Genomic DNA, 12,941 nt, shown 5'->3' with positions numbered 1-12,941 from the left:
CCCGTTTTTAATAATGTACCTCCTCATAAGTCTTCTAAATGAACCCACTAACTTTTCTGTACCATTGCAGTTTATGTGACGGTCATCTGAACAATGATCACTCTCACCTACCCATCCATTAGAATCTAAAAATCACACTTCCAATTTCCCACAAACTCATTCCATAGTCTCAATTAAATCCCCAGTCACCCTCCAGTCAATATCTATCGAACAGAGTATTCCACTGATAACAATCTCCGCTTCCTTAAACTTCCTCCGGGTCACCTTAAGCAGGTTCCACACATCCCGAACTATGTTAATACCTATTCATGCTTGCCTTTCGTTGTTGGTACCAACGTGGAAGATTACCACATTCTCCTTACCCTCCTCCTTCCTTCTATTTTCCTCAACATATGCCTTAATCTAATTTCTCGGGTACACTCGACCCTGTTTCCCTTTCTTCCATAGACTTCGTCACACGCCTAACAAATCTAGTCGGCAACGACCAGAGCCTCAGCCTCACCCTACTCATTAGATTCCCTCCTGTTCCTGTCTCCCTTTACTCCCCTGATACCTGTATATCCTAGTTCTCCTTGCTTCTCTCGCTCTCACTACACTGTCCCACCTCCATCTTCATATCCTCTATTCTACGTTTCCCTTACCTACCATTTCCTTTCCTCTTGCCTCGCACCTCCTCTGTAACACTTCCCTGATCGCGATATTTCCTCTTCTGATTTCCCTGTAGTGATTCATACCGATTCCTTATCGACACCTCTCCGGGCCGACTATCTGAAAAAAAACCCCTTAGCCGTAATTTTCCTTCCCTTTGAAACATTAGCCACATGTCTACCACAACTTCTCCCCTTCTTTCCCCTCCCTCTTGCCTACCTACCGCATCTTGTATATTGATTGAGGGAGCCCTATCTTCATTCCTGTCCTCCGTTACAAGCCTAATCTCCTTCAAACTCACTATCCCTTCCCCCAACCCACTCACACCTGCAATCCTTACACCTGCCTTCGTAAGTTATTCTTTTATCTCTTCAAAGAAATGTGAAATAAAATAGCGTATTCTGTGGATATAAATATATAATTTGTCAGAGGTAGGAACTAATGTATCCTACACAAAGATTTCACGACAATAATGCAAGCAAGGTAGTAATAAAATAACTACACTACAATTATTCTACTTAGATGTATCCCAATTTAAAAATGCTAGGACAAGTATAGAAATATGTATTTACACTAAATACATGTACGTATAGACGGATAATAATAATAATAATAATAATAATAATAATAATAATACCAGGAGGTACACCCGCCCCGTTCATTTAAATCAAGCGCCTGGAAGAACGCTACCTGCCATCCTAAAGTTACAACTACTAATACAAGAAGTTTGAACTTTTATCAAGAGAAGTCTCTACCAAAAATAACTTATGTTATGCCCTCTGGTGTGAAGACGGGCTATTAGTATTGCAAAGTAATTTGTTATTTTAAGGTTTACTAAACTGTATTGTGTACCCGATGCATTTACTGGACGTATTACAAAATGGCGCCTACGAAAGATAGAGGCCAGCCAAGGCAAAGAAATGTGTAGTAGGATATCGATACTTATATATGTCAGAAGGCCATGATTAACTTAAACCTACCACTATGAAGGCGGTGTACAATGGTGTAAAATCGATAGAATTGTTTTAAAAAAATAAGAAGGGTCAATCGGATTATTATAAAAACTGACTTAAAAAATTGACCTGGTAAGGATAAGACTTCCTGAACATCGCTCTAAAAAATAAGCAAGATTTGCAGTATCTAACGTGAATTTTAAGCTCCGAGGTCGGTAATATTGAAGAAAACGAAGAGATAAACGTTGAAATACAGTAAAGAAGAAATAAGATCCAGAAATTTCGAAAAGTTCGTCAAAACACTTAGACGCAAAATCGTTCGGAAACAAGAAGTTGATTGAGTCGCGAGAGTTTGAAATTGAGCTATATTAAGTGGAAATAATAGCAACGATAGCCTAAATAAAGAGGCAATCATTATAAAAATATATATATACTTCGCAGAACCATGATGAGTTCACAGTTTCCAGTATCGATGGATATTGTCTACTGTGTTCCTGAACAGATAATGGCTTGCTAAATCGGCATAGACCAACCTGGAGGGAGATGTCATCCTGGCAGCTAAAACCACCCGACCCGTGTGGAGGAGGTCACTCTACCCGAGATACCAGTGATGGAGAACCTGCATAGTTCTCAATCCAAGGCCTGTGACCAGACCGAAGAGCAACTAAGGCCCGAGATATTGAATGGCGAGCTAATTAATTGTATTAAGTAGTATAATTTCTTATGTAGAGTATTACCAGTATATGCAATAGATCTGAATAGCCTAAACGTGAGATAATTAAGTGTGCAGTGAATACAAGAAAGTGCAGTGTGAAATATTTAAGATGATATCTCATGACAGATTGATAACATATTTACTATATCATCTCATCGAAGGAAGTAAGAATACGATTTAAAAGTGCGACGTAGTGTAACATATGTTTCATAGAATCCCGGTTAGTTGGAGAGATCCATGAATGATGTAATGCCAGTCAAACCCAGTTTACGTCACAGAGGGATGCATGTTTGAATTGGTTAAGTAAAATTACCATACTCTTTGCTGTGCTATTATATTGAAAAAAATAGATACTGAATTTGGGGTTATATGTTAAATTGTAAGACAAAATGCGTTTTGAGGAACGAATTCTGCGCTATTGGAGTGATATGTATCGTTGTGTTTAATTAATATTGGAGGTTAAACGCGATAATTATAGATGTTAAATGAATTAAATATGGCTTGAAACGAAGGTTAGTAATGAAATAATGAAGTATATATGATACTTTAAATGTATTATTGCGCAGATTAACAGGAAGTAAAACGTATATATATATAATGTGCGATATAGAAGCAAAAGTAAAGCGACTACGGAATTTAAGTATGCCCCAGGGAGGAACTATTGCAAGGTATGGACAATAAAATTACGCATATTTTAATGAAGTGTGAAAGTGGTTTGACTATTATAACAACCGGTGATGGGTATATGAATGCATGACTGTGTCGTATTCTGAATGAATGTTAATTCCGTGGAAGATCAAATTAGAATGTAACTAGTATGGTAACGTAGTGTTGAAATACCTTAATGTAGGCACTTGCACATCCATATAAAAAAAATGCTTATTGGCTACGTGCATATTGAACTGGAATACGTTACATAAGAAATTATATAGCTAGAGTAGGGAAATTATTTGAGATTTACGTAGGATATCATCGATGCTTTGTTAATCTGAAATATTATTAGAGCGAATATTTAGCTAGGAGCCATACTTAAATGGCAATTGGACCGAGAAGCTTAGTGCGTCATTCAATATTTCATTTTCTTCACTATAGTCTACACCAACGAACTCAGTTAATTTTCAATGTAACTTAGGTCACTGATATTAGTATTCAGAACACTTTATGCATATTCAGTTCATTTCCACGATAATTTGAACAATGTAATGATTGTATTTTTGATGAGGGTGTATAATTATCACCGTGAGTGATGGAATAATTTACTGATATACCGAATTTTGACCGTGATCAGAAGACTATGATATACTGTATACTTAAATGACCAGATGTAAAATTTTCATAGGAAGATGAAACAAAGCAACAATTCATTTCAGGAATACGCGACCCAGAATGTTAAGATATGAAAACTTAGTTTAGGAATAAGCCAGCGCTGACTTAGGATATTTATTTATTAGGTTGACAATTGGAAGATCATGAGCAATATTTAATATTAACCATTTCTTTCGCAAGTCTTGATAATTTAATAAATGTGTTTCTTAATTGATTTTTTTATAGAATGGAATGAGTTTTCATTTGTAATGATAGTCTGTAGTTATACTTAGTGAGTAAGGTTCTCGTTAAACAGATGTGTTTGTCGAAAGGTTGACTGAAGTTTGCGTACACAAATCCACTACTGAGCGTTGAATTACGTAGTACTGGACCGCATGTGGTGTCATTATTTTCTCTTTGAACGCACGTAAAACCAAAACATAGAAAAATTAACCATTTTTCTGGAGGCATGAGGTATGTAACTGACTAGTTGGGAAAAATACTGTGGTCACCCTGACCCGTAGGGTGCAATTGTTTATTCCTTGTTTTTGGTATGTTAAAGTTTACAACACTTCTATCTCTGTCCGCCAACTTCAAATATTGACCAATAGGAAATTCTCTATATTTATTTTTCCACCAATAACATATATCGGGTATGTATTTAATTACCCAATGGGAATTGGGGGCGTGTCGGGCCTTAGCCCAGATTTTTCTGGATCTTTCCTCTCGGGTTTAAAAAACTGGCATATTTTTCGACCAGGTTGTCTTATTCATCGCTCCAGTCTAGTGCGTGTGTATAAAGGAGGCGGGGAGCCTCGTCCATCGTCGAGTAGACCAGCAGCTCAAGGTAATGGCAATTCTAATTCTAATTAAATAATAGTCTTTAAGAGCTAGCTCGAGGGGAATGTTTCCAATCTTTACTAATGTAACTTTAAGTTTCTAACATGTAACTTTCAAACAAGTCAAAAGAACTTAAACGAAATTCGGGAACAGAGAGTGTGATACCCTCTTGCGTTCCCTATCAACTGGACTTTGAGGTGACTATGACTTTGTAACCGTTTTCTGTCTGTAACTTTTGTAACTTAAATATTCTCCATCTAGTCACCTCAGTAGTATAGGCTTAGCCTCTGTAATTTCTGGCCAGAAGCCCAAATAGGGTTTTAATCTTTTAATTGCAAATTTCAAGGTGTTTGTTGATTTTGGGCCAGTAACTTTAACCTGTTGTTTTCCACAAAGGCCCGGTAGAATGGGTTGTTAATACCCCTGTAAAATTCAATTTAATTTTCTTACGTGTCTAAGTGTCTAAGTGTCTGAGTGTCTAAGACAGTGCATACTGTTGGAATTTGTCAAATGCAGGTTGAGCCTTTGACAGGCCTGGAAATTTCTGGAAATAGTTTCCTCAGTGTAAAGTTTGTAGAGCATAGATGTCCTTCTATTCACGTAAAGGTGTTGGTGTGAATATTGAATGGTGCCTTTGGAAGGCCGTAACGTTGTAATGTTTGGGGAGTAGTCTCCTATACAATTGTGTGGCGCAAAAGGTGCTCTTGAAACATTGGATATTTTAAATACTCTGGCTTCTTGTGAAGTAAAAGAGAATGGGAGGTTCGTCTCCTTGACTGTTTTTGAAAGGAGCTGTAGAGCTCATGGAGAGTGTAAAATTAAGGAGCTTTAAGCTCAAGGTTGTTAATCAATTCTTTAATTAATCGTTATTCGATATTCTAAAATTGTTACCCCATCCTATGAACTTCTGTACCTGAACTGTAAAGTTATTTTGAAAAGCAAAAACAAAATATAACTAATTTTAAAGTTTTTAATTAATCTTCTGATTGTCGTAGATAGACCCATCAATGCCCGCACCTTCTTTCCCCTCTGTCCACCACGATATCCCCGTAATAATAATAATAATAATAATAATAATAATAATAATAATAATAATAATAATAATAATAATAATAATAATAATAATTGTTCTGGGGTATCTGTGGAACGCAGAGTGGTGAAAGTAGGTGCTGGCTAAATGTTATATCTAAGAAAGTCAAAGATTAATAAAAAGTTTTACAATAAAGGTTATTTTTTTCAGGAAATCAAATATTAACAAACCAAATTCTTCGCTTAGTAAAAGAACAATATATCAGGTATAATAATTATTTTCATTACAAGACTAGAAAACTCACAGATAGGTAAAATACAAGGTTTGAGCTTCGAGCTCTAAATTTACAAGTTCACAACATCGCTAATATAGTATTTAGCTAGGCAAGGAGAGAAATCTCCCAAGACACAAATTATCCAGAGCACTTTGCTCCAACCGTTACAATTTAAGGCCTTCCAAAGGCACCACTCATTATTACACAAATATCAAAATTCAACCAAGGAGTCTGCGCTCCCGAACACTTATAGCCTACTCAAGGCAACTTTACAAAAACTTTACAGTCTGGCCTCTCTAGGCACAACCTACAATTTACAATCTAGTTAATACAGGGGTATCTAGTACCCATACTACTGGGCCTCTGTAAAAAAAAGAACAGGTTAAATTACTGGTCCCAACTAAAAAATGCGCTCTTTGAAAAACAAGTTTTAAAAAACTACTTGGGCTTGTGGACCGATGGCGCAGAGGCTAATCCCAAACTACTGAGGTGACTCGAAGGACAAGTTAATTGATAATTTACAGGAGGAAAACGGTTACAAAATCGTGGTCACCTCAAGATAAATTGAAGGGGAACTCGAGAGGGTAACGCACTCACTAGCCTCGATGTACAGTTTAAGACTTAATGAAGTTTTACATTAGCCAGAAGTAGTTTACATTTTTAGGAAACCGGATGGTTACGTTGTTAGAAATTAGAATCTCCCCTCGGGTAAATTTGCGGAGATACAGAGATATAAAACTGGTGGCCATTACCTGGGGCCTATTCCACGAACGAACTTTGCAACTTTTCACTTTGCACTTTGCACTTTTCAGTTCAGATTTTGTTCCAGCATCACTTTTCAGATTTAGCTTGCAAAGTGAAAAGTGAAAAGTTAGAAATCTTTTCACCTTTCGAGCCTGTTTTGTTCCTCCATTGGTACAGAAATGCAAAGTGCAAAGAAATGAAGTGAAAAGTTTTCATAAATCTTGCAAAGAGATGATTCCCTTTTCATATGTTAATTAACAAGTATGTACATTAGTTACTCGGCGTAGAATTTGGTTTAGTGATATAAACACGTTACGACGTGAGCTTTTATTAGCATCAAGTGAGAACAGTGATGAAGAATCCAATAATAGAACGTACAAAGACAGGATTAATTTTCATAACCTCACTTCGACGTAATATCGCGAGTGATTTCGTATTATCCCAACAGAGGCTGACTATATTCTTGAAATGATCGGTCATTTATTGAAACATAAAGAAGTAAATTCCTTTCCGAAAAATAACAAATTCTTATGTTTACATTTTTTAGTAAATGGTGCCCAGCTGTACTGTGTAACAGCAATGCATGGGACATCAAAATCAATTATTTGCAGAACTGTTACCAAAGTCGTAGATGTTATAGTAAATGTAATATTTCCTAACAGTACGTTGGCCTGATAATCCACTTAATATAGCGACGGGATTTCTAATGAAGGGTGAATGTCTTTCTGTGTGTATATGTGTTGACGGTACTCTCGTTAACATTGATGTGTGTCATCATTTGAGAGGTTATCTTTAAAGTTGTCAAAAATGGATGTCACGTTTCTCCTTGACAACTTCCAGCACAGCCAGCTTCTTATAATAACCTTTCTTTCCCATGATAAAAACTTTAACGGTACGACAATTATACCGCCAAGTTCGCCGCGAAAAGTAAAGCATTAAAATCATAGAGTATTACGCCTATACAGTTTGCTCATGGAATAAACTCGATCGGATCACTCATTCGCAAAGACTTTTCACTTTACGAAGAAAGTGAAAAGTACAACATAGTTCATGGTGGAACAGAAAGACTTTGCACTTTGCAAGAATTGAAAAGTGAAAAGTGCAAAGTTGAAAAGTTGCAAAGTTCGTTCGTGGAACAGGCCCCTGGGCTGATGTTCTGCCTGCAGAAGAATGAGGCACCCCGCCTCCGTCTTAACACACATACTTAGTGATTCGACGATCAATAAGACAAGGTAGCTTGAAAAAGCCGCAGCTTATATACCCGAGCGGGGTTCGAGGAGGCTCTGGACTAAATCCGGACACACACTCACATTTTTACAGGATAAATCAAAAACCTACAAGAAGCATGTGATTGGCTGAAAAATAATTACAGAAAATTTGTTATTGGCGAGATTCAAAAGCTAGCGGGATGAGAAGGAAGTGTTGCACACGTTGAAGTGCCAAAATAAATGAAAGCCAATTCTGTTGAGAAAACCTATACACACAAAACTTCTTCCAATCACTAATTATTCAACTTTGCACCAGAGTGCATGACCTCAGTTTTTTATAGAGGCATCTATGGAGACAAGTTCAAACTTCTTGATGTACACCAAAACCAAAACAAATAAATCCAGTCAGTTTAGGAAACTTCGAAATAACATATTACACAGTTATTCAGTTGTGACATCTTCTGATATAAATATTTACTTCATCAGGAGATTAATTAATTATTTGAGTTGCATGGCAATATTTTATTTCTTATCGTATTATATGTCATGTATTTGATAGTTGATGTTCTACCTGCTCAGCATGTGACGAAATTTAACGCATTTTCTCGTTTTTAAATCTATTGGAAGTGCCGTTACTTATCGAATCGGACTAAACCAGACTATAATTTGATGAAAGATTGAGAAGATGTTTCATAGGCACGAGAACTCACAGGCTTGCTGTACTGCGACTGTGTACTTTACTCGCTATCGTTCATATCGCGTGACGTCATAGCGCTTCAGCCAATGGAAGCTTCAACCACCTACCTTTTATTCTAGTTACCTTGCCTTGAACCATCCATTAGCTTTTAATTGCAACTCTGCTCCGCGAAATACGTGTATGGAAGGCAGACGTCCTGTGTAAACCGTTTGCGAGCTTCAACTGCATTCCGACCAGATTCTCCATAGATTAAAATCATGTCTGTGTATTTTTATTTTTATTTTTTGCTATTTGCTTTACGTTGCACTGACACAGATTGGTCTTGTGGTGACGATGGGATAGGAAAGGCCTAGGAGTTGGAAGGAAGCAGCCGTGGCCTTAATTAAGGTACAGCCCCAGCATTTGCCTGGTGTGAAAATGGGAAACCACGGAAAACCATTTTCAGGGCTGCCGACAGTGGGATTCGAACCCACTATCTCCCGGATGCAAGCTCAGAGCCGTGCGCCTCTAACCGCACGGCCAAATCATCCGGTGATGTCTGTGTATTCGTCGTTGCTGAACACACTACCCATTGCCAATATGTAGACAGCAAATGTAGTGTTGCCTAGGCTAACTAATGCAAGGGGTTACATTAGACGGGTAGCGTTGAGGAACATGCTGAGAGCGACCGCCCTGTTGTTATCTCTTCATATTTGGACGTAACCTGCCTGCTGCCAGTAGTGTCCCTGTGAAAAGGGTAGGGAAACAACAGATAGGGAATCTGCCACCTGGCGACTGCCCTGAATGCTGATCAGGATTGATTGATTGATTGATTGATTGATTGATTGATTGATTGATTGATTGATTGATTGATTTTCGCGGTCAAATATTTCTCATGTATGCCCGTATAATATAGGCTGCAAGTTTATTGTGTCAGGGAGTCTTCTGTGATCGTATTTATCTGAACACAAATATCTCTTTCTCAGCAAATAACTTGTCCGACTCGTTGGCTGAATGGTCAGCATACTGACCTTCGGTTCAGAGGGCCCCGGGTTCGATTCCCGGCCGGGTCGGGAATTTTAACCTTCATTGGTTAATTCCAATGGCCCGGGGGCTGGGTGTTTGTGCTGTCTCCAACATCCCTGCAACTCACACACCACACATAACACTATCCATCCTCCACCACAATAACACGCAGTTCCCTACACATGGCAGATGCCGCCCACCCTCATAGGAGGGTCTGCCTTACAAAGGCTGCACTCGGCTAGAAATAGCCACACGAAATTTAATTTAATTTTAGCAAATAACTCACCAGCGACGAGTGTAACGACTAATGATAGATATGCTCAAAAGGAGTACCTGAGGAACAATCTTCCCTTGTTTATAGGTCTTACTGTTCATGGACTCGGGGGGCATCTGTGGTGGCACTATTCTCAGCAAGAAATTTGTACTGACGGCTGCCCACTGCGTCACACTAAGGAACTCTTCAGCACCGTAAGTATAATAATAATATATTATTATTATTATTATTATTATTATTATTATTATTATTTAAGGGGCCTAACATCTAGGTTAGCGGCCTCAGAAAAGTAAGTATAATTGCATCCAGTGATTCAATGTTCCGTCTTCTCTTGTTACTATACGACATTCCATGAGAGAGTATAAAGTGTGGTCCTTTAAAAGAATTAAGTATAGTCGAAGCTAGAGCTGGCCAAGGATATTGAGTAAATGATCACTGTGTAGAGCTGCTATACAGTGTTCAGTAGCACGCACACGTCCCCTAGCATTCTCGCTCGCCTGCTCCAAGTGATTTGGTCTCTCTACTCCTCCTCCTTTCACTACAGTCACTTGTTTCCAAAACCCTGTGGTTGGATACGGACAAAACTTATTATTCTACCACTTTCTTCCACACCTGTGGGGTCGTGGGAGTGAACTGCGTCGCACATGCGGATTTGGCGCTGTTTTACTACCGGGTGCCCTTCCTGATGCCAACCCTATATGGTGGGATGTATTCGCTATAGCGTGTTTCTGTGGTGGTTGGTAGTGTGGCATATTATCTGAATATGAAGAGGAGAGTGTTGGGACAGACACAAACAACCAGTCCACGAGTCAGAAGGATTAATCAGAAGCGATAAAATCCCCAATCCAGTCGGGAATCGAATCTGGAACCCTCTCAAGTGAAGGGCAGTACTCGCACTATTCAGGCAAGGAGTCGGACTGTATACAGACAAAACTGATCCGTGGAAGTACAGTTCATTATCGTTATCGAGGAAATAATTTATCTCCAATGTGTTAAGTGTTACATTGTAACTTCAGTCCAGTGATTCCATATCTACCCTATATCACTTCTGCTCGATGTGAAGAACAATCATATGAGAATTGTCAACTATTTGTGTACCTTGGGAAACGTTCTGCAGTGAAGCGGCTAACTTCCTCGATACCGAACATCCTCAACCACAATCATAAACGGTGGACTTACTACAATAGGCCTACTGCTCTTTCGGGACAAAACAAATCAGTTGTCATAGTAGAGTCACTGAATATAGGAGGCTTCTCACCAACTAAGGTTGAAGTTTTGCTTGATATATGCTCTAACACCAAGCGTGAAATGCTTTCTCTTTAGGTGACCCACCGTGCTATCAATCAGGGGCCACCAATTGTTCCTGGAGTGTATCTGGTTATTAACTGCCCAAGTTATGTGTATGTGTGTGCAGATGTAGATTGTCAATCCTATCCAGATATTTCAATGAAGAGGAAGATATCGAAATTCTCACAGTAGACACCGAATGTGTCCCAATAATGTAATTATACACTCATGTTCATAAAAGGTAAAACACCTTGAAAGACTAGAGATAGGAAGTTCTTATTCATAGGACATGTTCACTAGTATGTTGTGCAGAAACGATTAACATTTCAGTCACATAGGTTCAGCATGTGTCCTGTTGCCTAGTAGACACTGGGTCCTCCATGGGCACTGATAACTTGTTCCATGAGTGATGGTATCGACGTGTATAGGGTATAGGGTATAGCCATCCATGCTGCATTCACCTGGTTCCACAGTTCACCTTTGGTGGTTGGCATTGGGTCACAGCGCCCCACCCGTCGTTTCACTATATCCCACACATTTTCGATTAGCGACAAGTCCGGTGATCGGGCGGACCAGGACAACAATCTGCATCCTGTGACAACTAGAAGGCACGTGTTCGTGCAGCAACATGTGGTCGCTCATTGTCCTGCTGAAATATGGCGTCTGGGGTGTCATGCAGAAAGGGTATGGCTAAGGGTCACAGGATGTCATTCACGTAGGTCAAACTGGCCACAGTGCCCTGGACACTCACCAATTGTGATTTGTGGTTGTACCCAATAGCACCCCACATCATAAGGCCTTGAGTTAGCGCTGTATGTCTTGTGCGAATGCAGTCAATGTCATGCCTCTCCCCCTGTCTGCGGTGAACCAAAATGCGGCCATCATTTTCAAACAAACAGAACCTTGATGTCAGAAAACGCTATCTGTTGCCATTCTTGTCCCCAGTGACGTCATTCCATACAGCATTGCATGTTTATGCATGTTAGTCAAAGGTAGGCGGAGAAGTGGACGACGCGCCGGTAACCCACACCGTAATAAATGGCGATGGACTGTCACTCCTGATTGTGTACGATGTGTTGCACTGGTCCACTGTTGCGCCAGAGCTGAGGAGGACGTACATTTGTCCTGCAATGCCATTCGGATGAGGTGTCGATCTTCTCGGGGGGTGGTCTGGGTGGTGAGACCAGACCCATCTCGTCGTGTTCTACGGCCTTCTGTGAACTTCTGTACACACCCGTTGCACTGCCGACACACTTAGTCCCACACGAGCAGCAATTTCCCTGATGGATGCATCACGTTCTCTCATGCCAATAATACGCCCTCTTTCAAACTCACTCATTTGATGGTACAGTTCTCGCATACGTTTGCAAGGCATCCTGCACGTCTGCTCAAGTCACACTGATCCATTACCTTCGGTTTATAGCGACAACGAGAGCCGCAGGCACATTTTACCTGTCGGTGGTGGTGCGCCGAGGTATTAATGTGGACCTTGAATCTGAAGGCCGACGTGGTTCAAATGCTAATCATTTCTTCAGAAACTACTAATGCACATGTCCTGTGAATATGAACTTCCTATCTCTAGTCTTTCAAGGTGTTCCGGTTTTTATAAACATGTTGTATAAACCACTTGCAGAATTCTGGACGCCAGAGGTAAACTATCGTGTGTCATTTCACTGCATTTACAAGAGAACAGAGAGGCGCATCCGAGGCTCATATTTTGCTACCTTTAAGGCAAGTCGAATCAAAAGTTCTGAAGAACCTTACTTTTTATAACATTTTCAGCTAGTTTCTACGTGTACGTCGTCGTTGTGAATGTTTTTATGTAGTGGCACAGGGGTGGTAGCACATAAGATATTTACCTCTCGGAAATGTATTGTTGAGCACGTCGTCATTTACACACAAGGAGTTTAATACTAGCTTGCCTTCCATTTATTTTCCGTGTTTATTTAAGTACGGTATTT

The 12,941-nt window shown here is 39.6% G+C and overlaps 1 protein-coding gene across 4 annotated transcripts in view; it reads left to right on the top strand.

Moving 5' to 3' along the window:
• LOC136864544 (trypsin eta) overlaps window positions 1-12,941 on the top strand; it is a 243,539-nt gene that overhangs the window by 169,643 nt on the left and 60,955 nt on the right. For all 4 annotated transcript variants that reach the window (XM_067141682.2, XM_067141672.2, XM_067141690.2 and 1 more), the window contains one exon: window positions 9,781-9,887. In XM_067141682.2, the coding sequence (XP_066997783.2) occupies window positions 9,781-9,887 (107 nt within the window). The remainder of the gene's footprint in view (window positions 1-9,780; window positions 9,888-12,941) is intronic.

This window comes from Anabrus simplex, chromosome 1 (assembly GCF_040414725.1).
Source record: "Anabrus simplex isolate iqAnaSimp1 chromosome 1, ASM4041472v1, whole genome shotgun sequence".
In the NCBI taxonomy this organism is placed as follows: domain Eukaryota; kingdom Metazoa; phylum Arthropoda; class Insecta; order Orthoptera; family Tettigoniidae; genus Anabrus; species Anabrus simplex.
Note: the sequence above shows the minus strand (reverse complement) of the source record. Positions and strands in the feature narration are given on the sequence as shown.